This window comes from Cricetulus griseus, chromosome 5, assembly GCF_003668045.3.
Source record: "Cricetulus griseus strain 17A/GY chromosome 5, alternate assembly CriGri-PICRH-1.0, whole genome shotgun sequence".
Lineage (NCBI taxonomy): Eukaryota > Metazoa > Chordata > Mammalia > Rodentia > Cricetidae > Cricetulus > Cricetulus griseus.
Window position 1 is genome coordinate 175,679,417 of NC_048598.1, and position 23,433 is coordinate 175,702,849.

At 43.4% G+C, this 23,433-nt stretch overlaps 1 protein-coding gene across 9 annotated transcripts in view; it reads right to left on the reverse strand.

The window, feature by feature from the left end:
• Positions 1–968: 968 nt before the first annotated feature.
• Positions 969–23,433, reverse strand: part of Ncapg2 (non-SMC condensin II complex subunit G2) — a 62,836-nt gene continuing 40,371 nt past the window's right edge. For 7 of the 9 annotated variants that reach the window (XM_035445136.1, XM_035445138.1, XM_035445139.1 and 4 more), the window contains 4 exons: positions 21,038–21,141; positions 19,011–19,111; positions 17,140–17,239; positions 13,452–15,520 (listed from right to left, as the gene is read on the reverse strand). In XM_035445136.1, coding sequence (XP_035301027.1) covers positions 15,469–15,520; positions 17,140–17,239; positions 19,011–19,111; positions 21,038–21,141 — 357 coding nt within the window. In that variant the 3' untranslated portion in view covers positions 13,452–15,468. Of the gene's footprint in view, positions 2,846–6,216; positions 6,318–7,469; positions 7,571–13,451; positions 15,521–17,139; positions 17,240–19,010; positions 19,112–21,037; positions 21,142–23,433 lie in introns of those variants that run through there. The other 2 variants (XR_004770083.1, XM_035445137.1) reach the window with 2 other exon arrangements.

A 23,433-nucleotide genomic window follows, 5' to 3' on the forward strand; every position in this document is an offset into this window, starting at 1 on the left:
GAGATTACAAGTTTGTAACACCGTGCTTGGGGAAAATTTTCAAGTGTGGTAATTGCTTCATTTTATTTAAGACAGTTTAATGATTAGAGACACATTTCGGAGAATTTGTGAGGCGAATCGGGCAAAGCCGGAGGTTTGCTGTAAAATATCATGGTGACAAAAACAATGATGAAAAGGAAGCGTAATAAGGCTGTTTGCAACGGTCTCTGCTTTTCCTCCACGTTTGGAAATGAGAGCTGTCTCACATCAAAGCTCTGGGAGTAAAGGACCTTCTTCCTGGGAGTACAAGGATAATTCAACCTCCCAGATTTGGAGTTCATACAACACCCCCCCACCCGCAAAAAAAAATTAATAGTAATCAAGCAGTTTAAACAAACTATGGATTTGTTTTCTTATGCAACAGAAATCTAGCACTGGTGTCCTGAGGCTGGTTGCTGCTCTGTGTAGTCAGAACTAAGCACTGTCAGCTACACCTGCCCTTCTGTGATGGCAGCTCGAATTTCTGACTTGTCACTCCTGTATGCAGAAGACAACAGGCAAAGGCAGGGAAAGTACCACCCCAAGGTGCACGGGAAGAGTATTCTTTTATTTTTTTAAAGATTTTATTTTTTAAAAGATTTTATTTATTTATTTATTTATTTATTTATTATGTATACAGTCTTCTGCCTGCATGCGGGCAGAGGGCACCAGATCTCATTCAAGGCAGTTGTGAGCCACCATGTGGTTGCTGGGAATTGAACTCAGGGCCTCTGGAGAGCAGTCAGTGCTCTTAACCGCTGAGCCATCTCTCCAGCCCGGAAAAAGTATTCTTACACATTGAGTTTCCGCGAATCTCATGGGCCCCGCTACTTCAGATGGTTGCTGTAGTCTCAGTAAAGGGAGGTTGGAAGCAGTAGGGGCTCTTAAGTTACACACGTAACCATTCCTATATTAGTTTTCTTACTGCTTTGATGAAACACTTGGCCAAGCAATGTAAGGAAAGGTTTATTTGGGCTGACAGTTCCAGGGGGTCATCCAAGGGTTGTGGGATATGTATACACTGTTTGAGAAACGTATGGCTGTGATTGGTGTCATAAGAAGCCAAACAGCCAATAACTAGGCAGGAGGTATAGGCGGGACTTCTGAGCAGAGAGAGAACTCTGGGAAGAAGAAAGGCAGAGTCGCCAGCCAGACTTGGAGAAGGCAGGGTGGGGAGTACGGAGATGAGGTAATACCACGGGGAAGAACATAGATTAATATAAATAGATCAATTTAAGTTATAAGTACTAGTGGGACCAGCCTAAGCTAAGACCGAGCTTTCATAATTAATTAAAAAAAAAAGTCTCTGTGTTTTTATTTGTGAACTGACAGCCCAGAGGAAAGTCCAACTACACCCAAGATGGTGGGGAAGATGTAGCAGCAAGAGCATGATAGAGCCAGGTACATTGTATCTATAGTCAGGCACATTGTATCTATAGTCAGGTACATTGTATCCATAGTCAGGCACATTGTATCTATAGTCAGGCACATTGCATCTATAGTCAGGTACATTGTATCTATAGTCAGGCACATTGCATCTATAGTCAGGCACATTGCATCTATAGTCAGGTACATTGTATCTATAGTCAGGCACATTGTATCTATAGCCAGGTACATTGTATCTATATCTAGATACATTGTATCCATAGCCAGATACATTGTATCTACATCCAGAAAGCAGAGAACAATAAATGCTAAGTGTTTGCTCACTTTCTCCTTTTGATACAGTCCACATACAGAGTGAGCCTTCCTACCTCTGTTACCCCAATCTAGGAAATTTCTCATAGGCAGGCCCAGAGACTTGTCTCCAAGACAATCCTAGATTGACAATCAAGATTAGTTTTCACAATGTCAAAGACAGCTGGCAGTCTCTGTCAGCATCACACATATTAGATAGATCCCTGTGCAGCTTCTACTGTGTGCTGATTCCAATCTAAAGGGGGTCCATGTGGATTAACCTAATATTGATGAAGGGGGAACAATAAAATAAGGTGACAAGTATGACTGCCAGCACCATCGATCAAACGTGAAATCAGGTTTACCTTTGAAGTCAGAACATTGAAAATAAAGCCGAGGCGGGACTAGGTGCCCGAGAATCCCACAAGTGTAGCATGTCCATCTAGTCTGTCTTGCCTAGTCCACATGAATCTTCACCACTTAAGGACATGGCACCGGGTACAGGTCTCCGGCTGACAACAGACAGTGGCTTGGGGCATGTCCTGAAAGGAAGTTGTCAACCACTGATGTGCTCTGGTGATGATGGTGCTGACCCCAAGAGGGTGTGGTCCATTCAGTAGAAGTTTAGAAAATCTGAACTGGTTTACAGTGACAAAAACCAGGCCACCGGTCTGATCACGGACAGGTGGGAGGAGGGAGCTTGAGGATTTCAGGAGGAAGTTCCATCTTCTCTGTGTTGCTTTCTGTCACTATGACCAATACCTGAGATAATCAACTTATAAGGAGAGGTTTGTTTGGGGTCCCAGGTTTGGAGGCCCATGGTTGGACAGCTAGGCTGATTTGGGCTTAGGGCAAGGCAGCACATCATGTTGGGTTTTATGGCAGAGCAAACCACTAAGCTCTTCCCAAGCCTGGGAGCAAAAACAGGAGGAAGGAGCTAGGTCCCACAGCCACCATCAAGGGCATGTCCCCAACCCCATCCCCTCTATTAGGTCCTACCTGTTATTCCTCATGGTGGTTCTACTGGGGAACCAAACCTTCCACAGATGGGACACAAGGGATATCCAGATCCTCAGGATGTATTGTGGGGATGGCTTATGGACGATGCATGTACATTCTCTCCCTGGAGAGACTCTCTTGGTCACCAATGCTGCAGGCATGTGTGGGGAAAAACTGTAATATCTTTAGGAACAACTTCCGAGCCCCTCTGTTTTTTTGTTTTTTTGTTTTTTTGTTTTTAGATTTTATTTATTTATTTATTATACATTCTGCTTCCATGTATATCTGCACACCAGAAGAGGGCACCAGATCTCATTACAGATGGTCATGAGCCACCATGTGGTTGCTGGGAATTGAACTCAGGACCTCTGGGAAGAGCTGCTAGTGTTCTCAACCTCTGAGCCATCTCTCCAGCCCCGACTATCTGTTCTTGACTTTTTTTTTTTTTTATGGATTTGACAAAGCAGGCCCCCATTGTGAATGAGGTGGGTAGGGCCTGATAGCTACCCCTCCATCCTGAACATCATCGGATCCCTAACATCAACCTGATGCTCACCTACCACAAGCTGGTCCTATAGTTTCAAGGTCCTGCAAACCACAGAGCTAAACATCTAAGGGCTCCTTCTGCAGGTGGCCTGGGCCTGACCACTCGGTGGAGACCTGTCACAAAGCAGAATTTCTTACTGTGGCATGTGACCTCCTAAGCAGCAGGCTGGGGGGCAGGGAGGGGGGAGGGGGATTGTCCAGCCATCTCCCAGACTTCTAGACAGGGCATTGTACATGGTATGCAAAGCCCTTGGGGGAGACGAATGTGTCCTTAGAAACAGTCTTTGCAAACTAGTGTGGTAGCTCATACCTGTATTCCCAGCAACTGAGAACCTGAGATAGGAGGAGTGCCATGAGTTCAAGGCCAACTTGGGATACAGAATGAGATCCTGTCCCAAACAAACAAGAAAACAAAAAAAGCTCCTCCACCTCCCCACACACACACAATCAAATTTTATTCAGACTGTTCTTTGCATCTATAGTTTGTTTAAATATTGATCACAAAACATTTAGAAAATAAAGTGAACTCCTGGAGGTCTGCTTTCATTGAAAGATATAGATTTCTGTGTTTACCTGGGAAGAGACCCACATACCCTCCCATCTTCTTTCCGTGACAAGTGTGCAAAATTTTGTTTGCTGACACAGAATTATCACAGGCATGTGCAGTATGCCCTTAGCTCTGCAGTCTGGGGGGCTAGGAATTAAGGTTCACTTGGTTCACGGCTGTGGAGGTATCTTCCCAAGTGACGGTTTCAGGCTGTACTGTCACCTAGTGCCAGCATATATGACAAATGAGCCACTTTCCTTCTTTTTGTAACTTCATAGTTACGATGTCCCAGCCTCAAAATCTCACCTAGTATTGCCTGCTTTCCACAGGCCCCACCTCCAAATACCACCACTGTAAGAATTTGGGGATGTTTCAGACCCATCAACTTCTGGGAGACACATTCAATCAATATCAATATTGTCATGTCAGTTTTGCATGCTTTAAACTTCATGTAAGCAAAGTCATGTTATTCTAGACTTACATCTTCCCTGCTACCATTCTCCTGACACATGGCTCTTGCAGCCATTCCCAGCTTTGTAAAGCCTCCAGATCACAGGTTGATGCCTTGTTTAGACTCTCCACACTGTGTCTCCTGTTCCCTCTTGCTAGTTAGTCCACCTGCCCACAGATGCCTCCAACTCACTGCAGACAGCACCTGCTGCTACCAGCATGTTCACCTCCTACCCCCTCAACCTGGCTACTCCCTCCATGGCCCTGTTCACACTACACACCAGTATGCCACACCCCTGATTGGAGGGGGGTGTCCTTCTGTATGCTGTGAATATATGCTTCTCTTATTGGTTGATGAATAAGCACTGATTGGCCAGTAGTCAGGCAGGAAGTATAGGCAGGGCTACCAGCCTAGGAAAGTTCTGGGAAGAGAAAGGCAGAGAGGAGCTACTCTAGAGACGCCATGTAGCTGCCAAAGGAGTAACATGCCGGAGCATTACAGGTAAGCCACAGCCTTGTGGCAATACAAAGTTTAATAGAAACGGGTTAATAATTAAGAAAGAGCTAGCCAGTAAGAAGCCTGAGTCATTGGCCAAATAGTTTACAATTAATATAAGCCTCAGTGTGTTTATTTAGGACTGAAGGGCGGCGGTGGGACCAGGCTGCACAGAAACTGTCTCTACACACCCCATCACACATAAACACATGCACACACATGTACATGTGTTCTGTATGTTCTGAGATGCAAACAATGACTGGTGGCAAGTAGTCTTGCCTGGACTTAAGCCTGCACATGGGAATTGAGCTGAGGTTTCTCCTCCCCTGAAGAATGTCAGTTCAAGACAGCATTTCTCTCTCTCATATTTTCAGGGAAAACCAGTTCCAGTTCTACCCCCCAAAAAGTATTCTTGCAGCTCCTTTGCATGTATAGGTTTCAGTGACATACTACAGCCGCCACAGTCTAGCCATGTTTTGAGAAACTGGGGGCTAGTACTAAACACAATAATGCCATCTTTTCACTACTAGAGGTAGAAAGCAAGTGCCATCCACGTGCCTACATGTAGAGATACGATGTGGGATTATGTGAATATTGAATTCTCAAGCCTACAGCACAGGAAGCCCACCACCCACTCTCCTTCTCTGTGCTCAGTGCATAGTCTCTACTGGCCCCGAACTCCACAGGAATTAACAAGATTAGATTTACTTCTACACAGGCTGTGAGGGATTTTCTTGATTAGGGGAGTGTCAGGGGCCTATAAAGATGGCTCCACTCCATCTTAAAAGTCAGACAGTTCAAAACTGTCCTTACTAAGTCTTAAGACCTAAAGGTCTAAGGCATGGCTACAATAGGATGTTTGATTTTGTCCCTGGGTATCTTACCTAAATATCAACAGACTTGTTAGAAGGTGTGGTTATTCCTGACCCTCAAGGCCTGATAATGAGAAATTAAATATAAGGTGTAGTTATCAAATTCTTGGAGAATTTAGGGAGAAAATCTGTTTGTCCCATCCATATACATGATACCATGTTCCCCCTTTCGGTTAAGGTATTTAAGAATGGTGAAAAATTAATTCAGCATGGTCAGTATTGACTGAATCTGCCCTCCTGATTGTATTCCAGTGTCTCTGTCTTTCTTTTAACATCTTTAGCTCACATTTTCTTTATCCACATTCAAACTCTCAGTACGAACCATGGGCGAGTCAGCTGGCTCCAACTGCAGCCCTGAAAGACAGCTTCCCACAAGGGAGACCCACCCTAATGTGAGTGGCACCTTCCAACAGTAGCCCAGATAGGAGTAAGTCCATTTTGTGCTGTTGCCTGCCCTGCTTGGGAGTTCATCTGTCCGACTGCCACCATACTTCATGGATGTCCGAACCTAGATTCTTTAGCCTCCCCATGGAAACTGAAGACCAGTAGCTCTCCAGGAATCCTCCAGCAATATATTGGGACTGCTGGGACATCCAGGGTTGAATGCTTACCAGGTTTCCAGTGTGAAGACAGCCTGATTAGATTACACCATATCATGCAGGCTCATCTCATGAATACCTTTTGACGCATATTCATTCTACTGGTACTGTTCCTATAGGGAATACACAACTTAAGTAGCTATTTTTAGGATCAAGAATTCTAGCACTACAATTCGGTAAGTCAATATACACTGAGGACTAATGGTAGGAAAATATTATCTGTTTTCCTAAATTAACCTATTATATTTCTCTAAAAACATAAAAAGAAAGAGGAGGGAAGGAGGGAGGGAGGGAGGGAGGGAAGGAAAAGAAAACAGGACAGAGGAAGAGAGGAGTCTGTCTGCCTCTCTGGCAACCTCTTTCAGAAATCCACCCAACTATAGACCAGAAAAGCAGAGAGAAGGATGTTGCCCACTACAGTCCTCCTGCTAGGACACTTGACAGTCTCCACGGCACAGGAAGTGGCTACACGGGTTCACACGCATGGACTCCACTCTGCTGTGCAGCACGTTCCCAGATACAGGAAGTTGAAGCTAAAGCAAGCAAGGAGTGTGTGTGTCTGGTGTGCTCCATTTATCTAAGGCCAGGGACACTAGAGCAATCTAGACTTGCTTATTTCTTTAATAGAACAAGTGACATGCTTAAGGTATATTCTTAAAATATACTGGTTTTGAAAATCTGACTTAGACAACATATAAACAAAATTAAAGGAAGAGATGGCATTTAAACAATGCTCACAAATTGGTGCTTTTTTTTAAAGCCTATGTATCAGAAGCAAAATAATAAATAAATAAATAAATAAATAAATAAATAAATAAATAAATAAATAGATACAAGGCTGGGACATGTTCTAAGGCGAGAACTACAGCGGACCTAAAGTTGTTTTTCATGATCTCTTCGGTAGCTGGAGTGAAATGGTCATATCATTGCAGGACAAGAGGGAGTGTGCAGCCAGCTGGGCCAAACAAGCAAACATGAGCGCTCAGACTCTGACAGGGTTGGAAGGACACTGTTGAGATCAGGCTGTGTGCCTTGCTCCAAGCTATTCCGTGCTGTGGGAGACAGTCTTTTTTCCCCATTACCCTGCCCTCTGTGATTCCATTTCACAGGCAGCATTTGACTTCAACTTGAGAGTAGATGCAGACACAGGATGTGCACATAGACACCTTCTATCTGGCATCATACCACCCGTAAGATGCATACCAATAGTTTACCTCGATTGTTTTATTTTTCAATTGCTCTGACAAAATACTATGACCGAGGAAACTTATGAAACAAGGTTTAATTGGGCTTACAGTTGCAGAGTCCGAGATGTCACAGCAAAGTCATGGTAGAGACAGCTGGGAGCTCATGTCTTGATCTACAGCTAGGAGGCAGAGATGGATAATTAGGAATGGCTTGGGCTTTTGAAACCTCAAAGCCTGACCCCAGTGAAACGCCCCCTCCAAACAGTTCCCCTAGAGTAGAATCAAGTATTCAAACATATGAGCCTATTCGGGCAATTCCTACTCAAACTACCACAGGTACCACTTAACAAAGCTAATTGGGAGCATATGAGCACATGGGAGTACTAAAGACATACCAGGAAAACTAGGCCTGAGAATTTATTGAACACAGCAAAGGAAAGGGTAAGAACACTTGTCACTGTCATTGTGTTAGATGGCAACAAATTCACCAGCCCATCATACGACCATCTAATGTGAACACTGAACTATCTCAAGGGCTTGGCTCAGCCCTCACTGCTAATGAAGCCTATTTGAATTGCCATCCACTTACCTATTTGTCTGTGTAGACACACTGTGTAGTTCAGTATCAATCTGTCTTTCTCGGTCTGATTTTACAACTTTAATAAAGATGGGCAGATACTCACACTGAGTCACTAACACAAGATAGAGACCAGAGCCATGCATTTCTGGGAGGTGGGAGCCTGAGAGCAGCAAGATTGTTTCCAGAATGGAAAGGAGTCAGAGCCTAACAATTTCAGAAACTCCCAGAGAAGATACTCTCATGGAACATGAGCAATGGTAAGACAGACCCAACCCAGTTTGTGAAGAAGCCAGACAACTTAGCAAGACATAATATGCCATTGTGTAAGAAAAACAGATCAGGGGCTGGAGAGATGGCTCAGAGGTTAAGAGCACCGACTACTCTTCCAAAGCTCCTGAGTTCAATTCCCAGCAACCACATGGTGGCTCACAACCATCCGTTATGAGATCTGGTGCCTTCTTCTGGTGTGCAGATATACATGGAAGCAGAATGTTGTATACATAATAAATAAATAAAATCTTTAAAAAAAGAAAAACAGAAGTCAAAGCAGCCATTTCCCCAGCAAAGATCTGAGACTGGTGAGGTGTGCAACAGCAAATATCAAGCAGTGTAAAATGCCAAGGCACTGGAGTCACCACCCACACCCAGAAGGGTGGATCAGGCAATGTAAGCCAAATCTACAGAGTAGCCAACCCATTCCCAGCAGCATGCACTGGTCAGTGTAAACCAAAGCCATGTGAGTTGCTACTCCACACCCAACAACATGCATTGAGAAGTATAAACCAAGGCCAAGTGAGTCACTGCTCCACACCCAGCAGGATGCAGTATACACCAAAGGCTTGGAGCAACCATCCAGTCAGCGGGATGCACTGGGAAGTGTAAACCAAAGCCACAGGGAATCACCACCCATGTCCATGAAGTGTGCACACACAAACATACCCGTGCTGATGTTATGTGGGGGATGGGATACAAAACTGTGCAATCAGTATGAAAGCAGTCTTGGGGACATGGTGTCCTGGATTCTACATTCCTCACCGTGCACTTGCTGAGGGGTGGGTGGCACAGTGCCTGGGCCTACATGGATGACTGGATTCTGGCTGTTGGGCACACTGGGAAGCATGTGCCCAGGTCTCCATTAGCCTTGCTCCTAGAAAAAGACTGTCTTTTAAGACAGAACACCAGTTGCTTCAGATCTAACAGCTATATTAAAATCGAAGTTTAATTTTTTTATACATACTTGTTTATGTGTCTGTATACCACATATGTGCAGTTCCAGAATTCTCTGGAACTGAAGTTACATGTGGCTAAGAGCTACCCAATGAGGGTTCAGAAAAGCAAACTCAGACCTTTAGAAGAACAAATGCTCTTTCTTAACTGCTGGGCCATTTAAAAGTTGACTGTAGCACATGTATTGAAAGATGAAAAGCTAATATCCACATATAACAAAAACACACAATGTTCTTCTTTCTAGTTCTGGGTTACCCCACTTGGGTTTTTTTTTTTTTTCTAGCTCCATCCATTTCCTTGAAAATTTCATTTTTCTTAACAGGTGAATGGTATTCCATTGTGTAAATAAAATTTTGATCATCAGTTAGTTGATGGATGTCTAGGTTGTTTCCAATTTCTGGGGATTATGAATGGAGCAGCAGTGAACATGGATGAGCAAGTGTATCTACAGTAGGATGTAGATTCAATCCTTTGGGTGTATCTCAAGAGTGGGATAGGTGAATCTTGTGAGATCTATTTCTAGCTTCCTGAGGAGCTCCTACACCAATTCCCAAAGTGGCTGCACAAGTTTGCACTCCCACAAGCAATAGATTAGTGTTCCCCTTACTCTATCTACGTCCAGCATGAGCTGCCACTTGTTTTATTGATCGTGGCCATTCTGACAGGTGTAAGATGAAATCTCAAAGCCGTTTGAATTTGCATTTCTGATGGGTAAGAATGGTGAACGTTTAACTCTCAACTATTTGTGTTTCATCTTTTGAGAACTCTCTGCTTAGTTCTGTATGCCATTTTTAACTAGGTTATTTTCTTGTTCAGTTTTCTTAGTTCTTTATATACTCTAGATACTAACATTCCATCAGGTATATAGTTAGTAAAGACTTCCCCCCCCCCATTCTACAGGCTGTGGTGAGACATCTCCCAAGGAAGGAAAATTGAATATAGTGTTATGGAGAGATAAAGGGGGAAACTAGCCTAGGAGGATTACATAGGGAGGGGGATAGGAGAGAACAGTAAAGGAGGAAATAGAGGGAAAGCCAACACTAAAGACATTTTGAAAAATCTTACGTAAATCTACTGCAAAACTTCCCTAAATACATATACAAAAGGAAGCTAAATGGAGTTAACCGTACACTAGGGAGACAATGACCCAACTAGAAATCTTATGTTATCAGGTAAAACCTCCAGTGCCAGGGAATGAGTTACAGCTTGTTCAATACTTGGCTAAAGAGGTCTCATGACTCTCAAATATCAGAGGCAATTGCCAAGGCAGAGAACTGCTCTTCACAACCTTATGGAAAGGCCCTATTGAGGAAGACAGCACATGACTGAACAGAGAAGTTGAGCTGGTGCCCAACTACAAGGTTCACCCCGACTGACTAGCCCTAGTGGTTCTGGAAGGTACTGTGCACACTACCGCAGGAGAAATATAATCATCACTATCACACAGCTACAAGCCTGGTGGCCTACAACAGTGGCCTGCCTACAAGATACACTGTGCAATTGTGGCAGATACTATGGCAATCCATACCTGACACTGCTAAAGCAGCCAAGAACCTGAGACTGGACGGGTCATGGGCCAAGGAGAAAACCTACTATTATTCTGCTGCCAGACTACAGCAAAAAGTTACTCCTAAAGACATAGCGCTAGACCCGTGGCTCAGTGCTTCCTCGGTCCTCACCAGAGAAGTTTCTTTTGGTCAATGGAAATTAACAGAAACCCACAACTAGATGTGCATGCAGTGAGAGACTTTGGAGCACTTAGTCCTAAGTGAGATGTTTTCATCATACCCTTCCCCTCGAGGCTCAGGGATCTATGGTAAAGGGGAGGCGGAAGCATTCTAAGAGCCAGAGGTGGTGGATGACTCCATGGAAAACTACCCTCTAGACATAACAGGATGGACGCACATATGGACTCACAGAGAGTGGCAGAACAAGTAAGACCTGAACAGCTGCAAGCCAGATGGGGTTCCGGCACTGAGAAAGGGAAGTAGACACAAGCTCCCACCCCTAACCAAGAATCTATCAGCAATTAGTACCTGCTGGCAAGGGGAAACTCCGTTGTCTCCAATGGAATGTCACTGGGTGTGACAACCACACTCCTAGGCAGGCCCAACGCCCAGCAGTAGTTGGCAACACAAAATGAACTCAATGTATTTTCCTGATGTTTTTGTTTCATTTTGCTTTATTTTGACATTTTTTTCACATTGCTGGTCTTTTGTTTGATTTTTTTGTGAGAAGGTGTTTCTTAGTTGTCTTTTATGGGGGGGGGTTGTTTTTTGTTTTATTGAGAGAAAAGCAGACTGTGCAAGAGAGGGAGCATAAAGTTGGGTGGGTGGGGATATGGGGAGGGAGGATCTGGAAGGACTTGGTGGAGAGGGAAAACAATATACTGTGTGAAAAAAATCTTTAATTAAAAATTATAAAGAAAAAAAAACAAGTTAAACTGTATCAAGTAAACAGCCATTTAAACATTTTTAGTTATTCCCTCCAAACACTGAGATTTTCTTTCCACCACCAGACAACACCTTTTGCAATAGTTGTTTTTGAGGAAGTTATCGAGCAAATACTCTAAAGATACTAAGAACCCCTTCCCCAAATGGAATCTGATCTTGACAAACTGTATATTGCAGACTGCTCTACAGGTTCTTTTCTTAGAATCTAAATAACAATAGTTCCAACCTACAAACAATTTCCATTCATCTACCCCATAGTAAAACTGTTCTGGAAAATGGTAGATATAACTTGATCTCCTCTGGGATCAGAATTACTGTTTTATCTCAGATTGTGTTTTTGTTTTTTCATGTTTTATACATGAAAAACTGGGACAATCCTTTAGTCTTTCCTGACTCACAGGCATATGGAGGCAGTAAAATGCCCAGCTTCTACCCCAGCTATACCTTCCTTTCATCGAAGTGGATAGAACTGTTTAATCAAATGTGATACAGGACAACGGACCCTCTACCACACTCAGGCAAACCACTGACTGGTGTGGGAAAAGGGCCATGACAGAAAGCCTACACATTTGATCCAAACCGTACCCCTCTCCCCTTTTCAAACAGCATGTTGTAAGGCAGTTATTTGGTACAGTCATAAGTCTGCTCAGGCTAAATGAAACAGTTATAGAATTAGAGGTAGCACCACTGCAGAAAACTTGGGAATATATCAAAATGTTTTCTTTCCTACAAGTTTACAAAATGACTGACCTTCTTCAAGATAACTATGTTCTTGGTCACTTAAGCCCTCTTCTCTTTGCAAGAGCAAGGAGAAGCTTTTCCCAGAAAGTGAAGGAGCTTAAGACCAAAATTTTCCTAAGCTTGGATTTGGACTAAGAGACCTATACCTAAAATACCAGCATGTGCTTTCTACATTTTCACTTCCTTATCTATTAAATTCTATAAACACATCCATCAACCATGTACCTTTTAAATATTCTTGGCACTCAGCTAAGACTGTTGAAGTCCACTTTATTTTGTACTTTCATGTTTTTCAAATAAAAGGCTAATATTATAAAGTATGCACAGAGCTTCTATCATTTAACCTATTTCCCAACAAGACTTTTATACCACAATTTTATATAAAAGAATAACTTAAATTTCCCTTAAAAGTTCAAAGGGAGAAAAGAATATACTGATTCAAAGTCTAATGCCATTGATGAGTTCCAACAATCAAAAAATACTCAAGTATTAGCAAGGGAAAATATGAGGAAAATATGAGCATTTCACATGTCTCTTACAATTACAAAGTTATCAACTTGTCAGAGCTACTCCCTAAGAGCCTGAAGATGATCCGGCATGAACCAGACCTGTAAGTAGAAGTCTCGGTGATATTTGTATTAACATTTATATTTCTATTTTTCTAAAAATAGAGGCAATGTTGAATAATTCCATTTATCTCCAATTTTTAATCTAAGTATAAAAGAATGTATTCAAATCTGGGATGTTCTCCAATAGCTAAGCAACAGCATTAGCTAAGTTGTATTTCACAAACATTTTTACATATTATCAAATGCCTGGTGGCCACAAGTCTAACAGCTTGTATTAGTTGATGTTAAACATAATTACTGTGCCACAAGTCCATCCGCTCTTTTTGCTTTTTTTTATTTTTATGCATTTTTTCATATGCCAAAGAGAAAACACCTGCACCACATTTACTTAGAGACAGATTAACCTATAAGGATATAACTCCATTTTTAAGGTTATAATTGACATACTAAAAAAAAAAGAGAGAGAAAGTTAGTAACCAACTTCTTCAGATCAGTTAAAGGCACATCTTTTATTATTTTAAAAAGTCTCTGAAAGTATTACAACCTTAAGAGGAACAAAAGGAGGACAAAAAAAAACAATGAGAGGAAAAGTCTTAAGAGGTGCGGTGGGGGAATAATCAATGGCTTCTCATTTACATGGCCACCAACAAGTACAAAGACATTTGTAATCTGTTTAGCTGTCTTCTGAGGTCTTTTGTGTATCTCTGCACTCATTCCATCCAGAAGAGACTTATTTCCCAAGCACACGAGCACCAAAGGCTCCATCTTCTTGTGGTAGTGGTTCTGTCTCAATAATCTCAAAGCCAGCTTCCTGGAGAACCTCTTGCTCACTGAAGATCTGGTCATGCAGTCAAACGTGCCTTTTCCTCACAGACGTTTAGGACTCGGTTTCCTGGTCTTCAGTAAGTTGCAAGACATGCTGTGTCATGATGTATAAACTCTTCTTATTCTGCAAATGGTCTTCCAGGAGCACACCTCAGCTACGCTGGGTCATTAAAACAGGCAAGTTTTCTTAGTTTGCCAACTAACTAGATTGCAAACTGGTTTGATTTCTGCAACAGTCTAACACTGTGTGGTGTCACGATTCTCACTCAGCTTGATCGGGCCATCTTCCATCTTTACCACCTGCTGAGGGCATCAATTGTCTTCACCAATGTGATCTCTGAGCTACCGACCCTGAGTTCAGGCCATGCAATCCTGCTCACCAGAGTCTTCACTGAGGGAAGGTTGCTCAGGGGGTGACAGAGGCTATAGAAGCCTAGCATTGTCCTGAGGCAGAGGACTCTTCTGACACGGTGCTAGTGCCACTGCTTCTCCACATGTGCACAGGGGAGCGGACACAAACTTGTCACTGGCTATCCATGGGTGCCATGTTGTGTCACTTTAAAGCCAGATCCTTTTCTCTCTTTCACATGATTAATCCATTATTTGCTGCTGCTTTTGTTGTTCGAGACAGCATTTTTCTCTGTGTAGCCCTGGCTGTCCTGGAACTCACTTGGTAGACCAGGCTGACCTCAGACTCACAGATTCCTCCTGCCTCTGCCACCCGAGTGCAGGGATTAAGGAGTGCATCGCCACTGCCCAGCTATTAACCCATTATTTATATGGGCCCTGGACAAACCTCTGCTTACTCTTCTGTAATCACCAATATAGGAAAAGGCCTGTGCCTCTGCCATAGACCTGAGCAGGAGGAAAGACAGGGCCATCTGGGAGTGTGCATCCATTGAGTAACAGTCTACAGTGGCCTTAAGATATGACAATCATTTTCTAAGTAGCAACTCACTCCTAGCACACTTCCTCAATTCACTTGCACTTTGGCAGGCATTTTTGAACCTGATTTCTGCACTATCCCTGATTGTGTATGGTACACAAACAAGAAGTCGTCTCTGATCTGATAACGACCTTTAATGGAAGAAGGCTCCTGGCTTTGGAGTAGGGTTGCTGGGTTCAGACATAGAAGTTGAGCACCACAAAGGTGCGATGGAGTAAGTAGACACTTCATATCAGTGCTGTATAATTTGGGTATTTATTACAACTGTACAACAGATGGCAGTAAAATGTCTTGGCAAAGTGATTTCTTTTCACCATTTGAACAAAGATTCTGTATGGGCTAATGGTAGCCCTGATGAAAGGCCAAAGAGAAATATGTTCCAATGAAATTTTCATAACAAGTAATAAATAATAGGTAAGTCACATGCCAATGAAGTCAAGAGCTGGCCAAGGCCACAGTTCCCATTTGCATTGCCAAGGCTTCTGGGGCAGAGTGAGAGCTGCCTGCCAGTCTTTTTCCCACTCATCTTTACCACTCTCCATCTCTGCCAGCTGGTTAAAGGCACAGTGTGTATGGTAGAGCACCAGAGCTGTACTGGCCTTCATCTTTGGGTAGCTACAGACTCAGGCCTCCAGGCTTAGTCTGACAAAAGAAGAAAAAGCAAGAAAGATATATACACATTTCACTTTCATGAGTCTTTCTCTCTATTTCTACACACCCAGAGATGGTGGTTTTGTCATGAATTCAGAAATTCTCCCAAAGTTCTCATTGATGATTCATACAGGAACCTGAAACAAAAAGAAAGACACAGATTCAGTTCCCCCAGATGAGCAGTTTAGAAATGATTTGTGGGCAGATGTAGGGGAAGCTGTAGCCACGCCTACTTAGGGGCTGGCTACAGGTGTGCCTGGCCACGCCCTCACAAGCTTGCGAGTGCATGGTCAGGGGACATAGGGTGACTGCGTTTTCACTTTCGGTTTCTCTCTTTGGGGTTTGCATACAGACTGCTGCCAGGCCGGCTGGCTAGGTCGCTCTGTAAGTAAGGCTTTTCCCTATTAAATACCCTTATATTTCTACCTGACTCCGTATTGGTAATTTCCCACCATAGGCAGACATACTTGAAAACAGCCTGTGATCTATGAGCCTCTGACCTACGCAGAGCAGAACACAGTCCCAGCCAAGGCTCAGCACCTACTGCAGAGCCCAGACTCTGGGGCCCTGGCAATAGCATCCTTGATAAGAAGCCAGGAGGAAAATTATTATACAACACTATTCTAGGAACCCAAGGTTAAGATGCCCAAGATGACCAAGTTATCACAGGGTCTGTTAAACTGCTTGTTTGTGCAGGACCTTCAGCTGAAGCTGTGGAGGAAGACACCAGGATGTGGGTTTTGCCTTTAAAAACCCCTTACTCTATACACTTAGTGCTACACTAGGGTCCCAAACAACTGAGTGTATTCCCAGCCTGCTAGAATAAAGGCTTTCAACTGGCTATACAGACTGAATCTGAGTGGTCTCTCTGGTGGGCACCCCATAGTATCACCAAGGGCTAGGAAGGAATTGGACACTAAGACAGACCTGCATTTATAACTGGGAAGTATCTGTGGCTTTCAAATAAAGCAAATGACCCAAACAATGTCTCATTTGAAAATTGTGGCCGGGTGGTGGTAACACACACCTTTAATCCCAGAACTTGGGAGGCAGAGACAGGTGGATCTCCGTGAGTTGGAGGCCAGCCTGATCTACAGATAGGCTCCAAAGCTACACAGAGAAACCCTGTCTCGAAAAACCAACAAAGAAAAAAAAAAAAGAAGAAGAAGATTAAGATTGTGGATGGGGCAAATGTTCTTTCTTTTCTATAGCAAAATTTCACATGATAGTTTTCTTTTGTTTCCAAAAAGCATTTGTATTTCAAACAGAAGCGTCTGCTTTAGTCACTGTTCTATTGACCCAACAAAACACCACAACCAAGGCAACTTACAAAAAAAAGGGTTAAATTGCGCGCGGGGGGGTGGGGTGGGGTGGGGTCACAGCTCCGGCGGACTAGAATCCACAATGCAGGGACCAGGCAGCAGGCATGGCACTGGAGCAGAAGCTGAGAGCTTACATACGATCCACAAGCGCAGGCAAAGAGGGGGGCTACTGGAAATGGCTTGGAACCACAAATCCCACCTCCAGTGACACATCTCCTCCAAAAAAGGCCACATCTCTTAATCCTTCCCAAACAGTTCCACCAACTGGGGACCAAGCATTCAAACACTTGAACTATGGGGGCCATGCTCATTCAAATGACCATAATCTCCATCCTTACACTACAGGCCTCTCATCATCTGGCTCTAGTGAACTGAATAAAAGAGCAATCCCAAGCATACCCAGCTGCTGGCTAGAGCCAGTCTCACACCTTTACCTTTCGAGGCTATCCTCTTCCAAAGTGATCTCCATGAATGTTTTTAGCTTCCTGTTCACAGTCTCTGCAACTTCCTTCAGCCTTGCACTTCTGTGTTTACCTGTAAGAAGATTGCACCGAGAAAGAAAAGCTCTCAACATCAGCACACACACACTCATGTACGCACACACTCTGCTGTGCACATGGAGTCTGTTTTGTGTGGTTTTGTTTTTTTTCCAGGGTAACCCTGGCTGACTGCAGGACAATTATCTCTTCCAGGGAGATGCTGTGAGAACACAGACATCTGTTGTGGGTGGGGAATCACAAGATAATGCAATCACCAGACAGTAGTGACACCCAGCACAATTCAGGTTCATCCACTGCTTACGTAACTGGCAGACACTCCGTGCCCACATCCCAGTGAGGCATGCCCCTTGCTCTGCAGAGCATAAGTGCTCTGTGCCTCTAAGCCAGGAGAAGTCACTCAGACAGGCCTTTTACAGTGCCCACACTAGGCCTAACAACCTTTTAATAAAGGCACCACAGACTGAGCGCCCTCACAATGAAATCTGTCATTTGCAACATTTGAAAACTCAAAACTTTTTGTCCGGCTTCTGTGTTTCAGATTTTGAAGTATTTCAAATTTTAAATTTTCCATTCAGGGATTATGGATCAGTGTGTTTCATATAAATAGCACAAAACCTATGAACTCTCAAATCTGAAAGGATTCTTGTCCTGAACATGTGGGTAAGAGATACTCAAGCTTTGTAAATCTTCATAAATGTGGTAGGCATTCCAGCTCGTGGGATAGGAGAGGTCTTTACCTGCAAAGTACTAACGTTGAAAGACATTTTAACTTCAGTATAACTTTTTGTTTATTTGTTTGAGGCAGGGTTTCTCTGTGTAGCTTTGGAGCCTCTCCTGGTACTCGCCCTGTAGACCGGGCTGGCCTCAAATTCAGAGATCTGCCTACCTCTGTCTCCCAAGTGCTGGGATTAAAGGCATCTGCCAACACTGCCTGGCTATGTCACTAGAAGTTAACCAAAAAAAAAAAAAGGACACTTGAATATAGTCAGCCTGCAAGGATGCCACTATATTTCACACTGAGCTGACATCTTGTAAGGATCACCAATTATTTTTCCAGTGCTACTTTCAAAATTACTCAAGAGACATGATGCCAACATGTCCATTGTCTAAAATTATTTGTGATACTGGATCTCACTAATGTTGACCAAATTCCTCAGTCTGAGCACTACTCTTGCCTCAGCTCCCTGAGTAGCCAGGTCTACAGGCCTGTGCTGTGGCTCACCCAGATTTTTAAACCTAAGTAACTCTGGACAAATCAATAGAAAATCACTTCTGAGGTGGGCCTAGTGTCCCAGATCTGTAATCCCAGCAACTACCAAAGCCAAGGCAGGAAAACCCCAAGTTCAAGGCCCAACTGGGTTACAGAGTGAGTTCAAGGCCAGCCCAGGTAAGTTAGTCAGACCCTGTCTCAAAATTAAAAAAGGAGCTAATGACATAGTTATTATACTTATCTAGCTTGTACAACGCAAAACGAAGAAGAGGGAGGGAAGGAAGGAGGGAGGGAGATGGGGACCCAATTCTCAAGCACAGTGACATTTTACATGCACCCAACAGTGAAAGTGAAAGGGGCAGGAGCTATGATGCAGAGCAGGTAAAGCTCATGCAAAGACGGGGCCAGTCGACTGCATGGTATTCAGGTATTCAGAGGACATTGGGGAGTAAGGGGGAAAAGGCTGTGGGAAGCCTTTCCTGTCCTGGCAGAGAAGAGGGTGAAACAGGACAAATTCCCAAACATCTCTAACATTAGCAGGAAACAAGGACGTGATGGGTGATGCACCAGATGAAGGAGAAGAAATGTAACCAACCTTTGTTAATAACCATAACAATATGCACAACAGCTGTGAGGCACACAATGCCTTCAATATCACTGGAGGTTACACACGCCTTTAGTTCATCCAAAAATGACCTACAAAATCAGCAAACATCTGAAATTACTCCATATCCCTAGACTTATAGGAAGATAAGCATAGGCAACGTTTACCCACAACTATAAACACCTCTTTTCAGGGAGCATGAGGAATTGCCTGAGGCCCTCCATTACATGTACTACATGTGTCCGTTCTTGTGGGTGACATGTGAAAACCAGATGGTATGCACAGGAGAGCAGGAACACTGTGGCTACACACTCTACAGTCCCATGTACATAAGAGAGCTTTCATGGAATGCATTCACACTATACAGTGCCGCACGTGTTCCCTCTGTGTCTGCAATCCCCTGTGCATTACTACAAACCCTAGAATCCCAGCCCAGTGACACACGGACTGTGGAACCAAGGGTAGGTTATGTGCTGTGACTTGAATCCAGACTCCGTGGAAATGAAAACTTTTGTATTACTGGAACAGATGATGCCAGTTAGCTGGAGCTGAAGAAGGATCAGCTGTGATTCGCGAAATCTGTGGCTAGTGAAATCTGGAAAGTACTTCTACAGGGTCAGCACACAGAGGTTGAGGTTTAGTTGGCAGAGGGGTGGAGCTGGAGCAAGACTGCAACCCAAGCTGGTAGCCCAAAATGGTAATGTATGAGAGTGTCCCACATGGAACTAGTTTTGAAGGCATAAAGGGGGAGTGGGTCACAGAGGGCAGCTGAAGCTTGGCACCATATGGCAAAAGCTGGAATCTACACAGAGAGGCCAGGAAGACATGGGTGAAGGTAAAGTCCCAGCTGCAATGGAGATTCAACATACTGGAGGTGCCAGCACCTTGGGACAACCACCCAGAATAGCAGCAGATACTGCATAGAGCCAGCCTGAGCCTACAAGACAAACTGTATGTGGGGTTGCCTGAGTCCTCTGGAGCCCAGTAGATCTTAAGGGAATTTGGTTGTATCAGACACTGAGCTACAAGATTTGGAGCTACACTGACCGATTTTTGTTTTGCTTAAGTGTTGTTTTTATGCCTTGCCTCTTCCCTCTTGTAATAACAAAAGCATATAACTTATTTTTTGTTTGGTTTGGTTTTTCAGGAGCCCACGGTTAAAAGAAATGTTACTTTTTTTTTTTTTTTTTTTTTTTTAAAGAAACTGGACTTTCAAAGTGTTGAAATTTTTAAGGACCACGGAACTTCTGACGTTACCATGGGACTTTCAAAGTTATACCATGTTTTATGTCATGATGTTAACATGAAATCTTGGGGATAAACAAGAAAAGAAAGGCCATGGTTTGATAGGGATATGTGTGTATGTCAAGCTGCCAACGTGTCAATTTGGCTATTGAGTTTCTGTCAACACACACTAGAGTCATATGGGAAGACAGGACCTTAACTGGGAAAATACCTCCATCAGACTGACTGGTGAGCATTTTCTTGATTAATATTGAGGATGGAGGGCTAAGCCAATGTGAGGGGCACCACCCTTGGGCAGGTGGTCCTGGGTTATATAGGAGAGCAAGCAGAGCAAGTCACGGGGAACAAATCAGAAAGTAGTGTTTCTAAATGGCCTTGGCTTTTCTCCTTAATGGATGATACCTGAAAACCAAACGAGTCCTTTCCTTCTCAACTTGATTTTGGTTAGTGTTTTATCAAAGCAACCAAGAAGAAAACTAGAGCACACGGCAAGAAGTGTTTTTGTACACACAAATTTTTTTCTGTCCAGCAGAATTTAGTTGCAATAAACATAGCTGAAAACTGTTTAAATGGATGTGACAGTTTATAGAAAGTAATGGTTCTTTATGAGAGTTTAACATAAGCACTTTCCATCACTCATGAAATGCAGGAAAATGTTTTTCTCAAGGGGTAGAAATACCTTTGAAAACCTGAGAGTAACAGAGATCATAAGGCACTGACTGAGAAAAAAATACGACCGGGTTGTACCAAGATCAGAGACAGAAGACAATTACCTGACCACATCCGAAGACTTCATTATTATCCCCAGTAAACACCTTGAAAATGGAGGAAGGTCAGCAAGACGTTGTGGTGTGGTCAGCTCTTCTGTATTAGACACCTAGGAAAGTTTCATCAGTACATTATAAATAGACCGAAGGGACAGCTTGGTTCACATTGATCTGGGTTCTCTTCTATCTGGCCAAAGCATTCCAGAAACTCAAAGGAACAAGCTTGATTCACTACAGTTAATTACAAATGTGGTATTATTTCGCACAAGAACATTTTACTCAGTGAAACATAACGAAGGACATATCACCTAGCAAGCCTTTTGTCAAAGGGCCTTTAGATAGCTTGATATCATCTATAAATGATATACTTTTATGCTAAGCCAATTTAACCAGCTCTTAGCCAAGATTAGACTCTCGGTCTTGGAATGCTATTCTAAAGCAACAGTGCTCTCTACCCCTTTGGGGATTCAAACGACCCTTTCAGAGGGGTCACCTAAGACCATTGGGAAAACAGATATTTGCATTACAACTTATAACAGCAGCAAAACTGCAGTTATGAACCACTAATGAAAATAATTTCATGGTTGGGGGACACCACCCATGAGGAACTGTATTAAAGAGTCACTTGCTGCATTAGGAAGGTTGAGAACTGTTCAACTGTTCCAGAGAAACTGGGTAAGATCCAGCCCACAGAAAACATAAAATAGAACACTAAAAGCCAGGCATGGTGGGTGGCTCATGCATGTGATCTCAGCACTGTGGAGGCTGAGGTAGGGGCTTGTCATGAGTTCCAAGCCAGGATGAGCTAAAGTGTGAGTCCCTGTCTTAAGACCAAGCACATCAGTAACTTTAACATCAGATGAACTATAAGCACTCCCCAAGAAAGGAAGACACTGTCACATTGGAATCACTTGTGTGGCACAGTTACAACACCTAAGCTATAAGGACAGGTCAGCAGAAAAAGCTCAAAGCAAAGGCCCTGTGCACACATGAAGCTTAAGGGAGACAGGCTGGCTACAAAGCTAACAACATAGACTTCGTGAAGCACTATGGAAAATAGGTATTTCCTAACAGGACAGTCAGAAATAAATAAGACATCAAAAGCAAACAGTAATCTCAAAACGTGTATGCAACTCAACAAAAGAAAAACTGACAGGAAGCATGGGAAAAAGAGAACAATCTGTAGTGAAGAACACAGACTATGAGAAGACGGGCCAGTCGCCAGCACTCTTCTGCAAAGAGGCAGAGCAACACAACAGAAAGGGACACACACATCCTCCAGCTGCTCGGCGTACTGCGAGGCACAGGGTAGGACAGGACACACGAACAATCTGTGCTGTGGCACGGAGTGTTCAAAAGCCACTAACACTTCATAACTTCAGCTAAACAGCTTTCTGAAGTTAAGGTCTAATCCTAAGTTTATGTTGAATATCACCTAGAAATTACTTTCTTAAACCAAACAATCTCTCTTTACAATTTGAAGGTCAGCCATAAATTCTAATTAATATTTTAGAATTTAATAAACATCATTTTGTCATTTTACTTTACTTATTTTAATTTTCAAGACAGGGTTTCTCTGTGTAAGCTATATAGACCGGGCTGGCCTCGAACTCACAGAGATCGGCCTGCCTCTGCCTCCCAGTTTTTGTCATTTTATATTGCAAAGTTTGTGTAATTAATTTCTCAGACTGGAGAAACGGTTCAGTGGTTAACAGCACTTGTTTCTCTTGCAGAGGACCCAGGTTCAGCTCCCAGCATCCACCTGGTGGCTCAAAAATCATCTGTTAACTCCAGTGCCAGGGGATCCAATGCCCACTTTTGACATCCACAGGCACCAGGCCTGGCACACTGGGGCACACGCCTACACACACACACACACACACACACACACACACACACACACACACACACACACACACAGGCAAACACTCATCACATAAAAACAAAGTAATATATATTTGATCATGAACCACACAGCTGCATGCTGACATTCTGGCAGCAAGGGACGGTGTATCTGACAACCACATGATACCCAGAGTGCTGGTGTCAGTGTCAGCATAACAGGGGTGTGGCACAGTGAGAACCTGCACCTTCTTTTCCCAGGCTGTCCAGGGTTAAGCAGTGCATGACCGTGATAGCGCATCTTTTCATTCTCAGTAAACCTACGGCTACTCCTCTCCTCACGTCACTACCTGTGCCCACATGGGTCATCCTGGAGCTGAAGAAGAGCACCCTCCACGCTCTCCACGGTACAGTGTCACTTTCTGTGTTAGCTCAGGTGATCACACTGATCACGTCAACCTTGAACCAATTAGACTGAGTCTGTGTCAATAAGAGTCTTCCATTCACCTTTGGCAATGACAGAGAAGTAAGATGCCAAAACTCAAGTTTCAGGAGCTAGG